The sequence below is a fragment of the Pinus tabuliformis genome, chromosome 2_1 (genome assembly GCF_031772625.1).
Source record: "Pinus tabuliformis cultivar Carrire ecotype Pingquan chromosome 2_1, CPIR1, whole genome shotgun sequence".
NCBI lineage: Eukaryota > Viridiplantae > Streptophyta > Pinopsida > Pinales > Pinaceae > Pinus > Pinus tabuliformis.
In genome coordinates this window covers 516,613,283-516,638,527 of record NC_142299.1, presented here as the reverse complement: position 1 = coordinate 516,638,527, position 25,245 = coordinate 516,613,283, and the positions used below count along the sequence as shown (strand labels likewise).

The 25,245-nt window shown below is 40.0% G+C and overlaps 1 protein-coding gene across 1 annotated transcript in view; it reads right to left on the bottom strand.

Moving 5' to 3' along the window:
* LOC149201223 (DNA repair RAD52-like protein 2, chloroplastic) overlaps positions 1 to 25,245 on the bottom strand; it is a 91,003-nt gene that overhangs the window by 23,528 nt on the left and 42,230 nt on the right. The window contains exon 3 of the mRNA XM_089402891.1: positions 11,210 to 11,304. Within this exon, the coding sequence (XP_089259017.1) occupies positions 11,210 to 11,304 (95 nt within the window). The remainder of the gene's footprint in view (positions 1 to 11,209; positions 11,305 to 25,245) is intronic.

Below are 25,245 nucleotides of genomic sequence, written 5' to 3'. Positions count from 1 at the left end.
GTGCCCTACCTAGAAGAAGTTCGAACAAAGACTTCATGACATCAAGAAAGGAAGGAGATCAAGCAGCTGAAGGACCCACGAAGAAGAAGTTGTTGATGAAGGAAAGAGTCCCCAGTTAAGAGGGAGCTCTGACAGGTCCTTGATCAAGAGGGAGTTTTGGATCACCCCTGATTATAAAGGAGTGACAATTGTGTTTTCCATTTCATGGGTCATGCACTGGACCGGGACTAACAGTAGTAAGTCTAAATGAAGACCATGAATGGAAATGTAGACACAAGATAGACACAACATTCTTGTCTTCACTTGGGAAGAAAGAATGGGAGGATTGGGTAATCATCTGGCATCCGATACTCTTTGAGGATGTCTAGGGCATCCAAGACAAGAGTAAGCAAGAGGAATGATATTCTTTGAGGGTTGGGAACCCAAGATAAGAATAGTCCTAGAAGGTCATACTCAGAGAACACCCGGGTGGGTATGTACCTTGAGAGACAATGATGAAGGTGTCTATAAATCATTGGTCTTGCCAGCATTGTAACTCATGGTCTCGTAAAGAGATGGAGTTGTTAGTCAAGGCCTTGCACTATGACAATGTTGATGGATATGATGCTATAACAGATGGATTTCTAATCCGGTTTCTCTTATGTGAATTCTTCAAGATTGATAATAGCCAAACACCTTGTAATGTTGCACGAATTCCTCCCTAGTTAAGAGGAAGTGTTGAAGGAAAGTGTAACTAGGTCCGATCTTCATAAATGTACTTTTGATATTTGTACTTATTCAAGAAAAGAAATATTATTTTATAATATATGTCAATGAGTTTCTTTCTCATTGAAGTAGGTCTAGCACATGTCAAAGTGCTATAAGTAAGTTAAAAAGTCAAAAGGAAATGTTGAAGGCCTTAAGGGCATGTTACACCATGTATAAATATATATTAAAGTTAAAAGGAAAACCTCCAAGCAAAGTCAAGTCCACTCCTATGTTATGGCACCATCAAGAAGCTCCTTCAAGCATGCTACACCACCATGGAAACTATCTGAAGTCTACTCAACAAATCAACCACCAAACTGCCCTCAAAGTCGACCTACAATTAAGAGGACTAGTCGGCCTAAATGGAGGGACAGTCCTCTATTTATAGAGGTTGTCCACTCCAAATAGAATGCACTACTTCACTCTGAAATTAGCGCGGAAAAGAGGTCAATAAAAGGACGAAAATAAGTCTTCTAGGGCAGCGAAGGAAGGGAGAAAGAAACCAAGGTAAAAGGGACTATTTTCTAGGGTTATCACAGCTACACGTGCGAGAAAGGAAGGGTATGCCTGCGGTCACTACAGCAGAAAACTACAATGACATATCTCTCTGTTTTTGGGCTAGTAAACAAGGCTTATAAGGCCTCCCAATCAAGCGAAGAGGAAGGGCACTCAAGCGAAGAAGGAAAGAGGCTACAACAGCAAGTAAACAGTCACACATGCAAGAATTTAGGGTTGTTGGACAGTCACATCCAGTCTACACCTACACTTTGGAGAAGAAGCTCATTTGGTTAAGAAGGTGAAGGAATCATCATATGGGAAGGTTATCATCAAAGGCTTCCTCTAGAGCAAGTGCAACAAGGTTACTAACAAGTTGAAAGAAGAACGAAGTGTCGGAAGTAGGAGGACGAAGTGTCGGGAAACAAAGTGCCGGAAGAAGTGCCAGGGTATATGGTGCAGAAAGGAGAGAGGACTTGAGTTGTGCTTGGAGAATCTCATTATCAGGGGTCTAGGGTTTAGCATTGATCAATAAAAGCTTCAATAAGAGAAATTCATGGAAGGGTTTTCCTCTCAAGAGAAGAGAGGTTTTGGCCCTGGCAGAGAGCCAACATCTTGTGTTCTTGTTTTTTATGTTTTGGTAGCAGTTTGATGGAGTACACACATATGCACTAATAAGAAGAAGAAGAAGAAGAATCTAACAAGAAAAGTAAAAAGACTCCACAAATTGTTATTAAGTAACGAAGAATCACAATACACTACTTTGCCCTAGATCCTTCAACACCTTCATGTTGTCCAAACACACCTCTATCTGAATCATTCCTCTCTATCTCTCTCTTAACTTGCTAAAATTAGCCATTGTTTCTAAACCCTCTATCTTGAAATATCTTTATACTTTTCGCTGAGACCAAAACCCTAATTTGATTTTTTGTTTTCTCCTAGTCTAAGTCATGCATAGACACTTCCTCTTATTGAGGAAGGAATATTACACCAATCCAAGTATGTCTTTGAATGCCTTGAACTTCCCTTTTTCGTAAATCTTGGTTAAGATATCAACTACCTCAGAATCTGTGGGAATAAAGTAGAGCTTCTTTACTCCCTTTTGAACCCTATCTCATATGAAGTGATATATGATCTCTATAATGCTTGGACTTGTCATGAAACACTAGATTCACAAAGAGTTCGATACAACTTTAATTATCACAGTAAATGACTATGGGAACCAACTAATCAAACCAACTTGTAACCAACTTATGAAGCCAAATGGCCTCACAACTAACAATAGTAGTTGCGATGTATTTCACCTCTACTAAGCTAACTGCCATGGAAGTCTGCGTCATGTTGAACCAGAAACCCTGAGGTGTTCTTTCAGTCTGCTACACTAACCTAATCAATTTGAGTTTGCATACCCTTGTAACTTCACTTCACCATCTCCAAGATAACTCAAACCATACTCCAATATGCTCCTTGTTAAATCTCCTAATACCAACCCAAATATATTTTCTCACAACAAATTTTATTACCAACAACTTATTTATTTTACCAAAAAAATTCTAAATTGTTGAAAAATAAAATCACTGGTATTTTAACTCTAGAAAATTAAATATGCAACAGAAATGAAACAGAGAGATCAATCACACATTACAATAGATAAATACCCACAACAATTCTCCTTCATCTATTAATCTAGAAAATCAAGGTTTCAACCCACAAAATTTACAAAGAAAAATACAGTGGTTGGACCTTGCAACTCTGCCACACTGGAATAATCCAGCCCAAGGAAATTTGGCCAACTGGAAACTAGCCACTAAAGAAATTCAACCTGGAGAAAATCGGCCCACCTCTCACCAGAAAATCATTCCCTATGCCTTGCCCTCACCCAGCCTCTATGCACTCACAAATCAGCCCTTGCAAATCGACCTCCCCAGCAACTACGCCTCCTTCTCGCTTCAGCAATTCGGCCTCTCCAATCTTCAACAAATTGGCCTCCTAGAACACTCCTAAAATTATCCATGTATTCTCCTTCCTTCTCCTCAGTGAAATTGAGCCTCTCGCTCCAGAGAATTCGCTCTCTCCTTCTTGAGAAAATCGATTTCCCAAAAATGTTGTAGTTGCCTCTCTTCTTTGCATGTGTCTTCACCTATCCCTTAGGATTTCATTTATAATATTCATTAAGCCCAAATCCTTAACCCTAATCTTCCTTCTAAAAGATCTAGGATATCAATGGTTGAAATTATTTATGGGTCACTTAAATAATTTTACTATTCATCCTTAGAAAATGACTTAATAGTCCACAAAAATTAATTGACTTTAATTATTGTATTTTTCCTAAGTTAGACTTAGGAAAGAAGACATAAATACCTAAAGAGGCAATAAAACATCTCCTACATGCCAAGACACCAAACTTATGCAGAAGACCTTCTGAAGCTACCACTAGTTTCAACAATGTAATGTTCCAAACTTAAATAAATAGTGATATGCAAAGCAAAAACGATTTACGACACAAAAATTTTAAACAATCAGCAAAACGCTCATGAAAACTTTGGAATTAAGAACCAGCTGAGCCATTTTATTAGTCAACGAAGCGAGTACAATAGTATGGAGGAATGCACCTGGGCTTGCCTCAATGGCGAGCGTGACAAAACCCAAGTGATAATACAATGATCTCAAATGCTGGAAATGACTGCTCCTCTAATGCTCTGCGCTGCCCAGAAAACTTCACTGCTGCCTAGAAAGGGACTACAAGAAACTCCTCCTCCGGTGCTCAGAAAATGATGAAACATTAGCCACAAACTCCTTAACCAAAACCCACAAAAACTTAAAAATGGTTTGGCCCGATTTGGACTTCCTAAAATCGACCCCCAAAGGCACTATTCAATCCCCAGTAATTCTACACTATCTGCTGCAAAGATACAGCTTAAAACCCCACCTCCATTACTTAGAAAATTATGAAACTTTATATTTGGGATCCTTGTCAAAAACCCAGAAAAACCCAGAAAGGATTTTGGTTGGTTTAGACTTCTGAAATTCGACCCCTTTGGAGCCCAACCTCAGCTGCAACTGCAAAACTCGGCCTACTAGAAACTGCTTGTAAATCCTCCTGGAAATGCCCCCAAAGTGCTGGGTTGACCCTTGCTATCCAATCCCTGACTTCTCGGGTGAGCTCTTGGCCTAAGACACCTGCTCCTAAGCTCCACGAAAAACTGTTGAGTGGCCTCTGCGTTGTCCCCTAGCCCAACAATTCAAACTGCTGGAATGTTGGCTCTGCTGGCTGTAAAACTCAACAAGAATGTTGGTCTATTGTTGCTATCTCAGCTCTCTAACTCTCCAGCAAACAATCTAATCTTTGTTGGCCTCTATCTCCCTCTACGTATTCTCTGGCTACCTAGAAATACGCACTCCCTGTTCTGCATTGGTTGGTGGTGCTATGTCACTACCCCAAAACTCTTGAAATCCTTGTCGAACTACCTCTCTAGGGCGGGCATGGATGGTCCCCTAAAGTAGAGGTTGAATTTCCCGCTTGAGAGATTCATGGCTAGACAGTCGGTTGACTCAGCTAAACAACAGAGTGAACAGTGAAGTGATTTTGTTTGCAAAATGTATGAATGAATCCCAAAATGAGAGTTGTTCCCTCCTTATAACTCCTTGGGCCTCCCTTGCCTCATGTGGGCCCCTCCATCCACCTATTCGACTTTCCCTCCAAGCTATTCGAATGGGCCAATTCGAATTCCCATGTGGGTGGCCCCCACATTTCACTAGCAACCAAATTAAGTCGAATTGCCTCCTAAGTCCCTAAGTTGAAAATGATAGGTTCTTTTCCTTAGCCAAAATTGTGCAAAATTGTGTAGCAACACCCTAATCAAATGTGTTTGAGAAGGGACATGACAAACACTCCTTAAATATCTAAGCACATGTTTGCTACTACCCAATGTTCCTGCTTTGGCTCCATAATAAACTGACTCAAGGTGTTCACTGTAGAACATATATCTAACCTGGCGTTGATCAAATATATCAAGGAACCTATCAACTGCATATACATCATGGAATCTACCGACTCTATATTTGAAGTTGTAACCTTCTCCAAATTAGTGATCATGGGTGTCGCCATAGGTTTGCAGTCCTCCTTGCCAAAGGAAAATCTAGCTTAGTCTCTACCAAACCTCCAAACCCAAGAATTAATGCATCATGCAATGTCCTTCCTCTCAAATTGTTAAAATTGGAAACTATGGCCAAACTCCATGTGGGTCATCTTATTTATGGCAGCTGATATTTTTCTTGGATCCCTCTCATCGAGAGGTGTAGGATTGATCTAAAGATCATCCGATTCCGATAAGTATTCATGGAGTTATGAATTTATTTGTGTTATAAGACAATTCGTTAAGGTCAGCGAGCAACCAAATTACCCCCAATGTGCTCAACATTTTAGTATAAAAAGAGATGACTTGAGAGTCATTTTACACACACTTCACTCTTGATTTCTCTCCACTTGTTCTGAGTTTTAGTGGAAGAGAAATCTAAGAGAGAAAGCCCTAAACGCAGAAGGTAAGGAGCCCTAGTATGAGACCTAGACGCAGTCAAGAAGGAAGCCTACACGCTACCCTATACGCTGGTCTCTATAAGCCCTAGACGTAGTCAAGAAGAAAGCCAACACGCTGCCCTATATGCTGGTCTCTACAAGCCCTAGACGCAGTCAAGAAGGAAAAGCCTACATGCTACCCTATACGCTGGTCTCTACAAGCCCTAGTTGCAGTCAAGGAGGGTTACTATGATGCCCTAACCGCAGGTCCATGATGCCCTAGCCGCAAGCCACTTCAAGTGACCGAATTGATGGATGGAGGGCCAAGGATCTAGGGCCGAGAAGGCAGGCTGCTAGGCCGAGTAGAGGGAAGCTAAACGCAAGAATTTGAGTGGTTATTTGGGCACGTTGAGGACGCTGAAAGCTACAATAAGCTAGGTCGCAAGCCATAGCAAGTTGTTGGAGTTATTTCATGGTTGCGTTGAGAGGATAACATGGCATGGGAGGAGCCTCTTCAAGGTTGACCGCAGCACTAGAGGGCTAGTCTTGTTGTGTGTTGGGTTAAGGGCAGTGGCACATACCCTAACCAGAAGTGCAATCACAGCAATGCCAACAATTGGGACAGTAGTAATGATGAGACAACAACAATGGTATGCTAACAATTGGGACAGCAGCAATGGCATGCTAACAAATGGGACAACAGCATGACATGGTGCAGCAATAGCCAATTGGGACAGCAGTACGGTAAGCAAGGTACAGCAAGCACATGGTGGCAAGCATGGTGCTGCAAGCACATTGGGCAAGGTGCAGCAAGCACATGGTGGCAAGCATGGTGCTGCAAGCACATTGGGCAAGGTGCAGAAAGCACATGGTGGCAAGCATGATGCTGCAAGCACATGGGACAACAGTGTGGCAACATGGTGCAGCAATGGCACATAGGACAACAATGGTACATGATGCAGTACAGTGAGGTACAGTATGAGGCAACACTGATGAGTGCAGCAAGATGATAAGGTACAACAAGATGTTGCAGTATAGGAAGGTGCAGCAGTATGATGTGTGTAGCATGGTAATGAGGTCCAGCATAGTGATGATGGGTGCAGCATGGTGCAGCGCAGTGAGGTGGAGCGTGATGACAAGGTGCAGCACAATGATAGGTGATGGAGTCACCTTGGAGAATCAGTTGAAGCAGCATGTCTTCAACTGAGTTCAGCTACCTCATGTATCATCTACTTAGAGATGATTTATGCTCTTATTTAGATAAGTCAACGTGTTGACTTCTATTCTATATGTACTATCTTTCTCTCTCTCTGCTAGACTATTGAAGAACATATAAAAAGAATTGATCAAGGGTTTCCCCACATTGGGGTTTGTCCCTGGCTAGCACCACATCTTGTGTCGTCTTGTCTTGGCTTGTCTTCTGCAATCTATGTTTATGTTCTATCTGCAATTTACTTTAATGTTGATGTGATTGCTAATCTGGAAAAGATATTGAGCTAACTGTGAAAATTGAAATAAATTTCTCTAAGCATAGAACATACCTAAAATTAACATAAATTCAACGTTTTAGACTCTCGACCCTTCTTCCCTGCAATTGGTTTAATACTGCAATACCCTAAGAATCTCAATCAGAAAATCACTCTAATACCATGTAAAAAATCCAAGCCTAGATAACTAATGTCCTTATGATCTCAATTAAACAAATAAACTGTTGAATTTAATTAATGCAAAAATTAAATTCAAACCATAGCATCAATCACGCAATAAATGGAAATTAAATAGTGGAAGCATAAAACCAATTCACACATACACAAGTAATTACTCCTTCAAAAACTAGTTTTAAAAAACTTACAAGGAAACCTAAACAAAGTATTAAAAATAACAATTGCATGATCACAACTCACCCTAAACTAAGTTGCACAACCTGTTGCATGATTATACAAACCAATGTTGCAAACATTGGCATCAGGATAAAATCAGCAAGGGTCCAGAAAACTAAAATATTGGTAAAAATCAGCAAACATCGGCTAGGCCAAAAAATCACGATTTCACGATTTTTTTGCGATAAAATTGGGATGTTTGCAACACTAATACAAACTATACGGCCTCTGTCAATAAGATTGTATGGACCTGTCCATATAGCTGTACAGATTTGTATTGTATGGTCCTACTGTTGTCCAGATTCACCTTTACTTGAATCCCTACTCTCTCTCTCTCTCTCTCTCTCTCTCTCTCTCTCACACTCTCAATCTGCTCAAGTTCTCAACTATGTCTAAACCCTTTATCTTAACTAAGTATCAAAGACCAAAACCCTAATTTATTTTTGAGCTTACTCCTAATCTAAGTCATACACGCATAACATACCCTTTTTTGGACTTAATAGCTACACATAAGACTTTTCACTTTTTTCCTAAATTGAATTACATAATAGAATGACTTTCCAAGAATAGAATTACTTCTCAAAAATATCTCGAATTACTTCTCACACATTCACACTGAACCTGTCCAGAAGTTCCTATTTGACCTATAATTGTCAACGGCTGTTTGACACCTAATTATGTCTAAGTTCCAAAAACGCTTCAATGATCATATCTGTTTACTGATAGCAGAATAGTGATCTTATTTCTTCACCAATTAGCAAGGGAATGTTCAGATATGGCACTTGTTCACCTCTAGAAAGTTTGTGCTCTTTCAAGGATCATTTCAGATGAACCATTCAATATCCATAATGGTAGTTTTTCAGGCATATCCTCATTGAATCTCAGTTCAAAAGTCTCAAATTGAATATTGAAGATGATACCAGTTTACACGCTAGTTCATGTTGCCTTACTAGTATAATTATTTTGTTATGAATAAAATATATATATATATATATATATAATGATGATAATTGTAATAATGATTAGTTTATTAGTAATTAGTACTGAAGAGACATGTCTAAATGGGACATGACCTTCCATGAAGAGGTACCTGCCTAGGGTATATAAGCAGAGGCCCTCACTCATTTGTAACAGCATTCTTATTCATACATTTTAATATATATCCTTGTATCTTCAATGGAGATCAACATATTCCAAGTCTTTTGGAGTGTTAATCTGCTATAACAAACCTTGATCGTTACATTGGTATCAAATCATTCCTTTGAGTATACTAACTTTGTGCATTACATTGGTACCGAAGCATTCCTCTGAGTATACAAATTTTGTTCGTTACATTGGTATCAGAGCATTCCTTTGAGTATACAAACTTTGTTCATTACATTAGTATCAGAGTTGTTCGATCCTCTGGTCGCTCAAACACTACACATAGACAGTCTAATCCGGTCTTTAGCCGTAAAATTTCTTAACCTTGATGTCGTTTAAAGTGTTTTGCTACAAGAGTTTGGAGCTTCTCCATTTCGCTAGTTTCGTAATCCATTCAAGCCTTTGGCCAAAACAAAAACAATTAAAAAAAAAGAGGAAAATAGATTATAAATTAGAACAAAAAAAATTAATAATAATAATAATATACATATGAAAAAAGGGTAAAAAAAAAGAGTAAAAAAAAGTATATAAAAATTAAAAAGAAAAAATATACATAAAAAAAGATATATATAAAAATTAAAAAAAATATATATATATATATATCGATGAAAATTTTATTATATAGAAAAAGGGGTTTATACATATAAATAAAGCCGACAGCTCACCGCCACACCGTCATAGCCATCAGACAAAGCCGCATCAGCGAAACGTTGTCCATGACAGCTGCCAAAAGCCTCGCCACCAGAACGTTTTCCATGATCATCAAACGAGTCGTGGCCACCTAACTGTTACGCGCAACCCCGCAGGCACGACAAATCACAGTCGAGTATCAGTTGCAGACCACACTCACTTGTTCCAACCACCACCACGCCGCTCTCTAAGTGCCACAAACGTAGAAATCAAGTTCGTCGACTCAAACACCCTCTTGGAAACTCTATTGCATAAGTTACTTTGGCCGATTTTTTTTGGTTATCTATCCACTACTACAGATTTCTCCAGAGCCGGCCGCAGTCCACCGTCATCTTCGTGACAAGTCAGCCTCCATTACAATCAAGTCGTTATTGTATTAGAAATCACATTGCCACACAAGAATAATTGCTCAGCCGTATATCCATCCGTTGTACCCCTCATTGTACGGTCACATCCCTCCTAAACCATGGTTTAGTTTTGAAGCAGGGGATTATATTAAAAAGAATATTTTAATAGTCATTAAAAAAATAGTTTTATAAGTTACAAAAAACAGCAAAACAAAGTATCATACTTTACAAGGTTATACTTTAAAGAACGAAGGTTATACTTAAGTATCATACTAAAAAGTCAAACGTTATACTTGAGGAAAATATAAATATATATAAAGAATCCATAGATAAAAAAGGAATTGAGTAATGAGATATTAGGTAAAAATTAAAGTGATAGATATATATATTTGCAAAATTTTGAGTAGTTTAAAAAAGAAAAGCCATATAAAGTTGGGAAAAGAAGTTCCTTTAAAAGAAAAAAGATTATTAACCATTCCATATTGAAGTTAAAGGAGTAATAAAATATTAGATTCAGGGGGGAAATGTTAGATTATGAGTTCTTAGATAATCACAAAGTCCAAGATCGCCTTCTTTCTTGTGATTCGTCATCCTTATCACCTGATGAGTTGTCCGTGCGTTGGCACTTTTCAGTTTGCAAGTTGATTACATCCATCTATTATACATTGATATCATGAGATGAATATGTTGCTAGCATGGCTAAAGCTTTTTCCACCAATTCTTGTCTTGTGTTATGCATGCTCTATATCTTAACTCTCATTCATGCTGATCCTGAAGATGTAAGACAGCACTCTGCAGAAGACGCCTTTGCTTCACACCATGGAAAAAAGCTATTTCTAAATCCGTGACCTTGGTGGTATGAGAACCTCGGGCATTGTCATGTTTCACACATGTGCAAAATAGTTCTCCTTTCCTATTTGGTTTAGAATAAAAAGGATTGCAGAGATTCTTTCCCAATAAATTTTTAACTTTGTAATAATGATGATGAGTTTATTTATCATGCAGAAAATAATTATGAAGAAGATATACCGACATTTTATAAGCACAGATAGAGAGAAGCAACAAAACAAATTGACCAGACAGATGAGGTTGCATTTGTTTTAAATATTTCTAGGTCACCTCCTTGGGAATTGAAAATGGATATAATACTATTAAACTGATCATGGTGCCATGATCGTATCTGTGTAAACTCATAGTCAGGAGCATGAAGGAATTGATAGCCATGACAATCACAATCAGTTCAACTGAGGTGGTCAGCAACCAAAAAAGTGGAAAGCCAGCAGAAGAAAGCAACCAGTAAATACTAAAACAAATGTCCAGAGATTTGCATAGTACAGGTTTTATGAAGCAGGCACTGCAAAGAACAATAATAAAAAAAGTAAAATATATACCTCTCCATCGGATCCTCGAATTGTGACACGGTATACCACTGACACACTTCTTCCATCAGCAGAAAATATGACATTACGGAGCTCTCCACACCAACCTGCATCAGTCCCACCTTTTTATTTTGTTGTCAACTGTTGTCAATATGCATGAATGATCTATTATAGTGAAAATCATGCATCTAAGCTGATGTCAGCAAAACACATAAGAAGGCAATTTGCAATGACATGAATTGTTCATATTTCATAATCAATCTGAATTGCATCACTTGCAATATGTGAGACTTGAAGCTTATGTTGACCTTCCACTATGTTCCTTACTGAATAAACTATATTGTGGGTCCTTGCAAGATTGGGTTTGTTTTAAGTATGTTCTACAAAAGCTAAAAATACCTCCACTTTCTCCAGTCATGTTACCTTCGTTTAATTTGAAAGTAGTTTTGGCTTCAATCATCAAAATAATAATTTATAAATGCCATACAGATGGCAAGCACAGATGCAAAAAAGCAGAATGGTATACGTCACCCCACAAACAAGAAGATAAAGTCCACACCCCAAATCATAGAACATAAAAAAAAGGTTTAGCAAAATAGGGCTCAAATATTTCTTTTAATGGATGATTTGCTAAGCCCTAGATTGATATGTATTTTAATGCATTAGCTAGTTTTTACATGTTTATGATATACTCATCTATGCACTAAAGTCTAATTCAGAGATGTCCCATTTAATTAGGACATAGTCTTTACATCATATTTTGATTAGTTTATTGTCAGCATGTTTACTTAATTGGGCATTGTTACCCACCAAAATGGGTAGTTTTCCAAGGAGAAATGTTTTCTCCTTTATGATCAGCCAGCCAGCCAGCAGCCCTATGATGACCACATATAGCTTTACTTCAAAGCTCTCCACCCATACTCCAGTCTGTTCTCTCTCCCATCTAGCATGCTTCTTTAAGGAAGGTGGGTCATCTATCAAAAGGAATACTAACCATTTCAGTAATCATGTGCTTTCATTTAATGTTGAAGGCAGTTTTATGTGGATCACTGGTTGAGCTGGATGATTGACTGCTCTTGATTGTACCCTTGTCCGCACACTTCACTTGGGAAGCCAAGCCAAGAAGTTAACCCTACAAAGGCTAGTGGAGCTCAATCAGCCCAATATTATTTTGATCTAGGAATCTATGGTGAACGGGGATCTTTCGATAGTTGAGCTGAGTAAGGTTTTGGGTAATTGGGACTTTTTTGTTGTTGATTCAGAAGGTTTTTTTGGGGAAGAATTATAGGATGGAACTGTTATCCACCCATGTGGGTAACCCGTAGCAAAAAACAAAATTCTCCGATTGTTTAGCTTGCTAGCATCCCTATCATGATCCACAGATAGCTAGCCTCAAATGCCTCTCATCCACACTCCGGTCAATGCTTTCTTTACATCTAGCATGCTTATCTAATAAAGGTGGGTCATCAACCTGTAACCATTAATTATTTTTGTATTCAAGTGCTTTCATTTAATGTTTAAGGGCATTCTAGTATGGATCACAGGTTGAATTGGATGATAGACCGCTTTTGGTTGTATTCTTGTTCCCATGCTTCACCTTGGTGGTTATCATTTGCCCCTAGTCCAGTGTGACCTTCCTTGAGGCCTTTCTTTCACTGTCTACGAGGGGGCACAAACAGGAGGCCCTTATTGATGTTGTGTGTCCATGATAATCCATATTTAACACCTTCCATCTCTCCCTTGTATCCACATCTTGTCTTTGGGTTGATTGTTATCTATCACCAATATTGGTTCCCTATTTTCCTCATCCTTGAGTAGGGGCTTGGAAACTTTGCCCTAAGAGGTTAATGCAGCCAAAAGCAAGGAAAAAGCATGAGCCATAATGTTAAAATGTAAAAGATTGGCAGGGATAAATGAAAGTGCGTTGACAAAAGCATAGCTTAATCTCTACCCCCCTCATTAGCCCTCACCCAGTTCCTAGCTAATGCATGAGCTATCTAAAAATAAAGGGAATTTTGGATATCCCAACCTCGATAAGCAATGAAACACTTCATCTTTAAGGGGTCAATGATCAATCAGTGAAAGCTTGTAACTCAAGCTATACCTATAGAAGAAAAAGAAAATCAATAAAGAAAAATGCACACAAGAGAGATAGTAATAATAAGTCGAGGAAAGGGGTAATTCATGTCTCGCGATTTGCTCCATGTCACATCATAACGTTCAAGGATGTTGGAATTTCATAGTTGATACAAGATAGGGGCATCCTCCATGAAGTAATCCACATGTCATGCTATTGATTACTTACACCTACTTAATGATGGGTCAACCCCAGAACTTTTCCTCCCTTTAGGGTTGGAAGCACCTAATAGGGCCTTATGATAACTCTCCCATATCTAATCATGGTAACTTGGTTGTAAATCAAAAGCAAGGAAGACATTGAAGATGATGCGTGTATGGAGTACTTTGATGCCTTTTACATTAGACATGGCCCACTCTAACATTATTATGGTTTGTGCAACTATGATGTTGATCTCACTTGATTTTGTGAGTTGTGTTTGACGCTCCCAGATACAGTTGCCATCCCTTGAGGGAGTGTCTAATGCTTCTCTAACACTTCAGAGAGGACATCCAACCCCACCTGATGACTCCAATGGACACTTTGACCCAGGACATTGACCACTTTTTGAGGACCATTGACCTTGGGATACCTTCAACATAGTTGATGACACCCTTCTATGTTGATTTGGGGTAGCATCGGATGTGCTCTAGCCACGAAATTTAGTGGAGAGGTTGGGGCACATGAGATCTCCAATACCCAGGAAGGGTTTGGGCAGATTCTAAACAGTTACGGAGATATTAAAATTATTAATATTTTTAATGGAGTCCCTAAGTCTAAACTTAGGGAAATTAAAATATTAATGTGGATTAATATAAAATTGTGGATCAAGCCAGATCTAATCTTGGCCGTTGATTAGGGACTTAATCTCGGTCGTTGATATGTCAACGACAAAGTATAAGAGGAGGCTTGAGGGTCACTTGGAGAGCACACCAAATGATCAGTCATTCTATTCTCTAGAGCGGGGTTTGCTAAGAGAGATAGATCATTGATCGGAGCTGCAACTGAGGGGCATTGAGTACAAAGAGACAGAGAGGCAGACATAGTGTTGGGAGATCAGCGCAGGAGCCAGAGAGAGTGACAAAACAGCAGCCAGGGCTCACGCAGGGCTTTAGAGAGGCCAACGTTGCTGACACAGAGGTCCAGAAGGTTGACGCAGGGCCTCCTAAGGCTCATGCAAGCCCATTCAGGGTGACGTAGGGCCAGCACTAGGCAAAGAGAAGCTGACACAGTCCAGAGACGCAGAAGATGGGGTTTTTGTGGCAGATTGGAGCTGAGGAGTTGCTGAAGGGTTTATCCGAGGTTTCAGCCGGGACATTTGTCTCAAATTGAGAGGTACTACTGCCAAGGAAATTCTCTGTTGGGTAAGCCGGATTTGGCACCCAGATTGTACTCTGAAATTGCTTAATAAGAAAACCCTCAGATAGCTGCACTGGTTTTCCCGCATTGGGTTTTTTTCGGGGGACATTGGTCCAAAAATAATGGTGTCATTGTGTGTGCTTGTTTCTATTTCCTTCGGTTGATGATCTGTAATATGTTGAGCATGCACTAGTATTTATTTTCAGTATTTACATTGTAAATAACTTGTTAAGTAACAGAACAAGTAGGTAGGAATAAATCAGTAAAGTGCATGGAGGGTTTCTAACTGGTAGACTTAGAAACTTCAACATGGTATCAGAGGGTAGTTGCAAATCACAGGAAAACTGAGGACATCAGCGGAGCGAAGCAATAGCAGCAGAAAACAGATGTCCCGAGTGACAAAAGTTTTTTCTAGCAGAGGAGCAACAAGGGAAGGGTGACGCAGTGTCTGCGTCATCAAGGGTGAGCCAGGAAGAGGCAGTGCAGAGGCTAAGGGAGGCAAAGGGAGACTCACGCAGAGCCACGCAGAAGCTAGGAGGGCTAACGCAGATGGCTGAGGAGGTCGGGTTGTTGGTGTCGGGATTGCGCAAAGCCTATGAGCTCTCACCTTCAGGTTGCTAGGGTTTAGGAGGTTGTGGGAAAGTTGCAGAGTGGAGTTGGTGAGGTACTGTAGTCAGAACAGTACCTGACATGGGCAAGGCCAAGAGGAGGGAGTTGCTACTGAGCATTTCTAGCCAAGAAATCTGGGTCAGTGGTGCGATTGCACAGACGATCAGAGTAGGGGGCATCTCGATATCGACAGAAGGATTTCCAGGAGGGAAATCGAGACTCAGAGGGAGTCACATCGAGAACTTCCAGGAGGGAAGTAGAAGAGCATCATGGCACTACACGGAGTAAGAGACCAAGACAGGCTGGACGGAGCGTCAAACTTCGCAGTCTGGAAGGCCAAAATCTTATCCGTACTTGATAGAAATCGTGTCAAGCACTTCGCCTTGAAGACGATAGCTATCCCAGTCAACCCAGCTGAGAACGACAAGTACGAGGAGGCAATGGCGAGGGCCAAGAGCATCATCCTTGATGGGGTCAAGGACCATGTAGTACCACACATTGCCAAGAAGGAAATGGCAATTGAGATGTGGGAGGCCCTAAAGAAATTGTACCAGCATACTTATGTGCAGAGAAGAATGTTACTAGAAAATAAGTTGAGGTCATATCAAATAAAGAAGGGAGAACCAATTGACACCTTCCTTGGAGGACTAAATGAGATCCAAGATCAATTCAATGCCATAGAAGCCAAGCCGGATCAGGAATTGATAGTGAGGACAGCCCTGAATGCAGTCTCAGAAGACTGGGAGGTATTTGTCTAGAGTATACTGGGCAGAGGGACACTTCCACCTTGGGATGAGATGTGGGCAGCTCTTCGCCAAGAAGAGATCAGACGGCAGTCAAAGGCGGGAAGCAGCAGTAAGGGGATCAGAGTCAAAGAGGAGGAAGATGTTGCCCTAGCATCTGAGGGAAAGCAAGAAAAGCAGAAGAAGGATCTCTCCAAGATCAAGTGCTTCCATTGTGGGGAGTTGGGTCATTATGCGACCCAGTGTCCAAGGAAGAAGAGTAAGGGAGAGTCTTCCGAGACTAAGGCAGCGCCAACAAGGGCAGAGAAGGAAGTGGAGACAGACGATGACTGTGCCATGAGTGCACACGCACCACTTTGGTGGAAGTGGCGAGACATCGAGCTCTAGTCAAGCGGACTACATGCGATGAGGGGCAGGATCCTCGACGTACCCAGCCTCTTAGATTAGACCTTGCTACGGGAGCCCCAAAGAGGAGTAGCAAGACTGGTTGATGTGGGTAGAGACGGACGCAGATGAAGCAGCAAAGAGAGCTATCAGTGCAAGAGTCTCGAGATAGCGCGAGGCTAGCAGGCTGCAGCAGTGCGGGAGGCACGGGGGTGTTGCACCAGTGCAGGTTGGCACAAAGAGGTGTGCAATGGTGTGAGATGCAGGGAGTTGTTGCAGCAGCGCAGAGGTCAAAGAGGGAGCACTTGTCAACAGCAAAGGGAGCTTCAGCATCAGCAGGTGTCTCTAGCCCAACAGAGAGGTCAGAGTTGGGAGATCAGTTACTTACTTCTCAGTAACTAAGTTGCAGTGCAGCAATGGGAAGCACAATGCAACATGATGAGAGGAGTTGCAGTGCAAATGCAGTGTTGGGAGAAAGGACCAACAGCAGCACGGATTAGAGCGAGCTGTCGTATAGATGCAACAATGGCAGGGGTAGTGGCAGAACCATGGACCGCAGTACAAGATACAGCAGTGCAGAGGATGGTGGGCAGCAGGCCTAGCATCAGCACAGGGACCGATGCCGGATGATCAGAGTAATACTCAGTAAGGAGTATTGCTAGAGCACAGTCCTCGCTAAGAGGGAGTGTTGATTTGGGGTAGCATCGGATGTGCTCTAGCCACGAAATTTAGTGGAGAGGTTGGGGCACATGAGATCTTCAATACCAAGAAAGGGTTTGGGCATATTCTAAACAGTTAGGGAGATGTTAAAATAATTAATATTTTTAATGGAGTCCCTAAGTCAAAACTTAGGGAAATTAGAATATTAATGTGGATTAATATAAAACTGTGTTAGAATGGTCCAAAAGACATGGATCAAGCCAGATCTAATCTTAGCCGTTGAATAGGGACTTAATCTCGGTTGTTGATATGTCAATGAGAAAAGTATAAGAGGAGGCTTGAGGGTCACTTGGAGAGCACACCAGATGATCAGTCATTCTATTCTCTAGAGCGGGGTTTGCTAAGAGAGATAGAATTAGTGATCGGAGTTGTAGCTGAGGGGCATTGAGTACAAAGAGACAGAGAGGCAGAGATAGTGCTGGGAGATCAGTGCAGGAGCCATAAAGAGTGACGCAGTAGCAGCCAGGGCTCACGCAGAGGCAACCAGGAGCTACGCAGTGCTTCAGAGAGGCCAGCGTTGCTAACGCAGAGAGCCAGAAGGCTGACGCAGGGCCTCCTAAGGCTGATGCAGGCCCATTCTGGGCGATGCAGGGCCAGCACTCGGCAAAGAGAGGCTGACGCAGTCCAGAGAGGCAGACGTTGGGGTTTCTGTGGCAAAATTGGAGCTGAGGAGCTGCCGGAGGGTTTATCCGGGGTTTCAGCGGGGACATTTGTCTCAGACTAAGAGGTGCTACTACCAAGGAAATTCTCTGTTGGGTAAGCCGGATTTGGCACCCAGATTGTACTCTGAAATTGCTTAATAAGAAAACCCTCAGATAGCTACACCAGTTTTCCTGCATTGGATTTTTTCCGGGGACACTGGTCCAAAAATAACGGTGTCATTGTGTGTGCTTGTTTTTGTTTCCCTTAGTTGATGATCTGTAATATGTTGAGCATGCACTAGTGTTTATTTTCAGTATTTACATTGTAAATAACTTCTCAAGTAACGGAACAAGTAGGTAGGAATAAATCAGTAAAGTGCATGGAGCGTTTCTAACTGGTAGACTTAGAAACTTCAACATTCTATGTCTCCAAAACCTAAAATGTTGCACACTTGAGCCAGGACATTGCTTAGAGAGGTAATGTGCCCCAAAGATGACAGGATGCCCCCTGGTTGGTATTGTACCTTCTTGATGGGTGTTTCCATGTTTTTGAGGTGATTTGAAGATGATGATGACTTCAAACCCCTCTGGAGGGGATGGTAATTGGCCTGCATGGTGACATCATGCCCTATCTTCATGATGTCCTTTTCACGTGGCTCGGATTGATGATGTGGGCTTATTTTGAAGATGATGTCTTGGTGAAGGAGCCTTGATTGATGATTAGATGCCATTTGATGACAAGATATGACTTTTGGGATGAGACACACCCCTTGAGTGATCCATGGCATAATTTGATGAAAGAGACACATTTTGGAGGATGACATCACCTTTGGAAGCATTTTAGTTAACATGCGTGGGTTAAAAGGGCTTGTTTTTATGTTTATTCATTAAATTAGCTATCTTTCGAGGTCACTTTGTGACCTATCCGAATCGTAATCACATTTAATATCATTTTCAAGGATTTTAGACTATAATGATAAGTTCAATTTGGTTTCTCTCATGTAAATAATGGGAGATTGAATTATCCTTCGATAATTGTCACACAAACTTGGAGATCAATGTGCATTAGCTAGGTTTTCTCTCTTGGTCGTTTTGGAGCATTAAATGAGCAAATTTGTCTTGGGAGGGATATTTTGATTGGACAGTTCTCTCTCTTGGATGACGAATGGTGATTCTATGATATTTTGTGCTAATTTATTTTAAGTATCTTCTTCCATCTTGTACTTGTTGAAGAAATAGGTTTTTGATAAATTTTCACCTAAGTGTTGTTGGATGTTTTGTGGCCCTAACATCTCCTTAACAATATTTTTCAACAAGTTTCGTTTGGGAAACTAGGTGTAGTTTCCCCCCATTTATCTCCAAAGGAGTGTTGAGAAACCAAGTGTAGGATAGATAAGACTTAATTTCTCTTACTTGATAATTACATGTGAATGTTTAATGTCTTCTTATTACTTCTTAAGTGTTCTTCATCAAGCAATTACACAAACGTTCAATCTTTCAAAAAAACAAAGAGATAAGAAACACCAAAATTAGGCTCCAAGCCAGGGAAAAAACCCACAAAGAGGAAAGCCCAACAATCCTTCACTCATAGAATCAGATCAAAATGAGCTATGCAAGACCAAGACCCAAACAGCCACCAAAATGTCAAGTCCAATCCTCCTCCAAGTCACCTCCAAATCTGGTCAACTCTTGTCCAAGTCGACGATGGTCAAACTATCCAAATCTAGCCAACACTCTGAAATTTCAGACCTACAGTGGGAGGCCGAGTATCGGCCCTATGGCAACCTCGGAACATTTGACCTTCTCCACATAAATTACAGTCCACACGTGCGAGTTGTCACTAGGTCAAAAATTCGCTCAAACTTGGAATATTTTTCTTGCTTTTGACTTTGTCCTTCATTCTCTTTTGACTTGCTTTAACTCTTCTTTGTTGGTTTTAGATGTATTCTTGTTGGTCAAATGGATGAGCTCCATAGGATCGAACTTCCTTCTTATATATAGATGTCCAAGAGGTTGAATAGGTGTCTCTTGGAGGTCCATGCCAACTTGTTCCAAGGAGGGTCGACCTTGACCATTTTGGTGGACTTTGACTCGAACAAAAACCCAATTTTCTTTTTCTTACAAATGTCCAAAAGGGAAATGACTCAAGTACATTTTCTTTAACTCAAAAATAATTTATTTTTACTCTTTTTGACTCTATGAGCATGAGAGAATATCTTTTGACCAAAAATAAAATATAATAATGAATAATATAATAAGTACATCAATGATATATTTTTCATTACATTATGAAGACCGACACTTGTTACAATTCAACAACAAGATAGAAGGACGTTGGGGTTTGAGGAATTGAGAAACCAAAGTGTAGCTTTCTCTCTCTCATTGAAAGCACTTCCATCAATCTTCTTCCATAGATTTTTAACCTTATACTCCATTAGCCTTTGATTGAGAAAGGCATTAGGCCATTCTTGTGTCAATCCCATAAAATAACAAAAATAACACATTAAATTTTCCTTTTTATGCTTGCTAGGGTAGATCAGGGTTAAGTTATAGCAAAATCTATGTTTTTCAGCACTAATTACATTGGACCTTATTTTCCTAGGGTTAGAATTTGCATGCATCCATTCGAAAGTCGAAAATCTTATTTTACATGCATTTTTCAACCATTAATTAGGGTAGATGTCTAAGGTCTTTTTTGTTATTTTATGTGTTTTCAGCCATTCAAAATTGTTATAATTTATTCATTGAATAGTCATATTTTTCACTTATTTATCATAGATTTTGTGTTGTTTTCTTATTGCTATAAAAATTTGCATGTTGTAAGTTTGCTAGTTGAAACCTTAGTTTATAACATAAAACTATAATTTTTAGGTTGCACATGTTTGTGCCTCTTTGGGACTTACAAGCCTTTTGGGTTTAGCCATAGGGTCCTTTGAACTTGTCATCTTGGAGTTACACCTTAACTACCTTAAAACCCTAATCCTTATATCTATCCTTGGGTGATTTTTTAGTAGAACCCTCTGGGGGTATTTGGCCTAAATTACTTGGAAACCTTGCTTGTGAGGATATCTGACCACTAGAAAAGAAGGGGAGTAGTTTACTAAGGTGACACTAGTGACTAACCTCGTTGTTGCTCTCAATCTAAATTAATTAGTGAGGCTTTGCACTAAGGTGCTAGATTTTGCAGTAACAAGAACCACAACATTTCCCTAATAACTTCCTTTCATATCTCCTCGGGTTTGTGTATAGTCGTCTTTAGCAAAAGATTGGGCTTATCCTTTATTTAATGCTTATGGTCCCAATGAAGAGAGACAACAGTACAATCGTTAATGTTTGAAGTCCAATAATCATATCATGGGGAGGTGATATGTGTTGGAAAATTCAATGTGGCAGCTTATAATTCTAATTTCCTTTAACCTTAATATTTGCTTGTGAACTTAGTTAGTCTTCTTGTGTTCTTTATTTAAGATATTTTCATCAAACAAATATCAACAACAGAAATAGCAACAGAGAATGCAGAAATTAGGCTCTCAACAGGGCAAAACCCCTCCAAGGGGAAAACCCGGAAAACTCTTCTCTTATAGAATCTGCTTCAATTAAGACTACAAAGGCCTAAACCCTAGACCAAGTCCTCCTCTAAGTACCAAGTCAGCACTTCCAACAAATCCTTCCTTGATACAGCATGAACCAACTTCAAACTGCAACTTTGACCTACCAGCTTCAATACTGCTTCCTTCGACTTGCAACTTCGGCCCTGTAGCAGTTGCAAAAATCCTAATCCAACTTCCTCTCAAGGCCTTCCTTTAGCAAGACAACTCCACCTAAGGTCAATGAGATCAAGATAGAGTATTCTTCTTCCCAGCAACAAGGGACTGCACCTCATCCTACTGCAACTCGGATCTGCAATTTCGGTCTCCTTTGAAGCTGCGGAAACCCTAGACTTTCGCATGTGTGAGAGATAAATAACCCAAAAACAAGTCTTATTATTCTTTTAGATCTTCGCTCTTCTTGTCTTCTTGCTTCCCAGCTATACATCGAACTTCTTCCTTGAGATCAAACTTCTTGGCAATTGAGTGACAAATGAGGTCGAACTACTCCTTTATATAGCCTTTCCCAGGGGTTGAATTCCCTCCTTTAGGTCAACTTGTACTTTTGGAGTTTCCAAGACTTTCTAGACTCAAAAATAATTCTTTTTCAATTACATTTTACTTGGAAGAGTCTTATAACATGATGTTGACTCCTTTGACTCATGACAATAAATCCTAAGACCTAACAAACCCTAGAAGCACGAACATGCTTTTACCTAGAAGACCACCAATAAGAAGCATGAAACCCATGCTTTAATAATAATAAATTTTCATTTTCTTCTTTTATTTGTTACATAGGATACATATTGAAATGAGTACAACAACAATTATGAAGACCGAAACAAGTTACATTTTCAAAAATATGAACTTTACCTTGAATAGAAGAGAGCCTTGGGGGGATAGTGCAAGGATGGATTGTCTTAGAAAGTTTCTTATTAAAAGATTTGAAGTTGGTGGACTAGAATATGTGGAACCTCTTAAACTTAGACCTACATGGAGCAATAACAGGTTTGGAAGGGATGGGGTTTACAAAAGATTGGATATATTTGTGAGTCATAATATGGTGTTGCAGAAGGTGCCCAAATATAGGTCTTGGATATGCTCGAGCAGGTGCTCAGACCATTTCCCTATCTTACATGAGCTTAAACATGAAGACTTCAAACCAAGTACCCCTTTTAAGTTTAATCAAGGGTGGATAGAGGAGGAGGAGTTCATATGGATGGCTAAAGAGAATTGGAAACACTTTGATCCTTCCAAGATTCTTCTGCTTGTGAATAGTTCATTATGGATTTAACAATTATTAAAGAAAAATCAACAGCCTGAACAAGCAGAGATAAAATTCTAGAGATCAACAACTTGTAAAAGTGGAAAAGGAGATGGAGGAGCCATTAGTTGCACTAGACTTCGGTTATTCTAGAGAAGCCCTGCTATTTAGGCTAAAATAGCTCAAGGCAAAGAGGTCAAAACTACTTTTCAACAGAGAGATGAATTAAAAAATAAAAATCAAGGCCACCTAGTTAGCATTAGCAGACAACAATACCAAGTTCTTTCATTCCTTTACCAACCACATAAGGATCACTAATACAATATGGGAATTACAGTATCATGGTGGCACAAAAGTTAGAGGAGATGCACTATACAACAACACTAGCCTCAGAAGTGCTGAGAAATCTAGGGCATGGTAATTATGTGATTTCTCTTCTATTAGTAATTGCTTGTGAGTGCTTTTACTTCTTTTGATTAGGATCTTCTTTTACTTACGTTATTGGTGTTCTTCTTCATCAAACAGCTACCAATGCATAAACCATAAAGAGACAAGAGACACAAATATAGGCTATCAGCCAAGGCCAAAATCTCTCACTCTTTGAGAGGAAAACCTGAACAAATTCTTCTTCTTATAGAGATTCCAATTGATGAATACCAAGACCAAAACCCTTGACCTATTTGCCACTCCAAGACCAAGCCACAAAGCTTCTTCTTCCTTCAACGAAAGTCAAACTTCGTCCTCCTTTACTGCTACCTTCCAGACCTCGGCTTCCTCTTCTCTGTTTCAGATCTGCAACTTCTTGGCTTCCTTCAGAAATCCTAACATGTGTGAAGTGTCACCTTTGAGTTCTTGATACCCTTCGCTTTAGGTGGAGATTGCTTGTTTGTCAACTCGGCTTGTTGTCACCCTCGTTCTTCACCCACGGTACTTTCCTTATAGTGACTGATATTTTGACCTTCTTCCCGCAATGGACAACAGAGATCTCTCGCATGCGTGGAGGTAAGTTGGCCCACAGAATAGTCCCAAATCAACACTTAGATACCTCATTGTTCCTTCCTTCTTTCTCGCTGGTAATTAGGCTCCCTTGATGACCCTCGCACTTCAGATCTTGATAGAATTTGTGTTTCTGAAATTATATCGCCTGAACATGGCCAAGCTGAATATTTATAGTGGTTTGCCTCTGTAATTAGCGGACATGAAAGAGCTTGAACCGACATGTCTCTTAGATTAAGTTATTTACTCCATTTTGTAGCCGACATGAAGGAGTTGTTTGTGCTTGGTCTTGGAGGGCTTACATACTGATTTAATGACTCGTACACAATGTAACATACCCAGGAAGGGAAGGGCCCTTCATACATGACATACACGCAATTTGACTTTTATGTCTAGATGGAAAATTCTAAAGGCTCACGATGGGAGCCATCACTAAAATAAAATTCCTTGCTCATGAAACCCATGAGACAAGCATTACAATAATAATTTTATTTTTCTTCTTTTCATCAATTACATAAAATCACAATTACACATGTCATTATGAAGACCGAACCTAGTTACTTTTCAACAAGGAGGAATGTGATACTCTAATGTGCCAAGGTGTAAGGAGCAGCTAGGGAGACAGATCCAAATCAGCCAAGAAAGATCAAAAGACAGATCTTGGCATGAGCGGAGAATGCATTGGGGTTGCTTCTATTAGAAGGCATTTCTTGCTCCACCATTCTTGTTTCTTCTTGAATGCATCTCGACATCAATTCTTCAAACCCTGGAATTCGATCATTGTTGAGTATAGTGGTTCTAAATACATACCACTCAAGTGGGAGTCCTCCAAGGGTGGTGAGAGTAAGTTCCCTGTCAAGAATGACTTCTCCAATCGAGAGTAGATCATTCTTGATCTCAGTAATCCTCAAGAAATAGGATTGAATGTCCTCATCCTTGCCCTTCTTAATATCCTTCAACTTATTCTTGAGAAAGAGAATTTGATTATCATTACTAACCTTGAACATGCCAACCAACCTGTCGTATATCTCCTTGGAGGTCTTCAATTCGGAGATATAGGCCACCATATGCTTGTCAATGGAATCCCTGGTACTTTTCTTCACTTTGACTTCAGCCTTATTGTATTTGGTCTTTGCAGCAATCGGTGAATTTGAAGGAGGCTCAAGGATTATACCCTGCATATAATCCATCACTTCCTTCTCTTCCAAGGTCAAATCACGAGACATCTTCCATCTATGATAGTCAAATTTATCATGGAGCTTGTCTTCAACCAAGAAGTAGGATGAGGAACCCATTGAATCTTTTGTCCTTGTCCAACTGTCTTTAGTGATTGCTCTTTCACTCTTGCTTGGCCTTTGTCTTCACCTTAGCTCTGATACCATGTTAATTTTAGGCAACAATGGTATGTTCTATGCTTTAGAGCAATTTTACTTCAATTTCTTTAAGAGCCCAATATCAATTTCAGTTTAGCAATCACATAAACATGTAAGTAAAATGTTGATAGAACATAAACATAAACAATAGAAGACAAGCCAAGACAAGAGGGCACAAGATGTGGCACCAGCCAGGGACAAACCCCAATGTGGGGAACCCTTGATCAAATCTTCTTTTAGTCTTCAATAGTTCAGC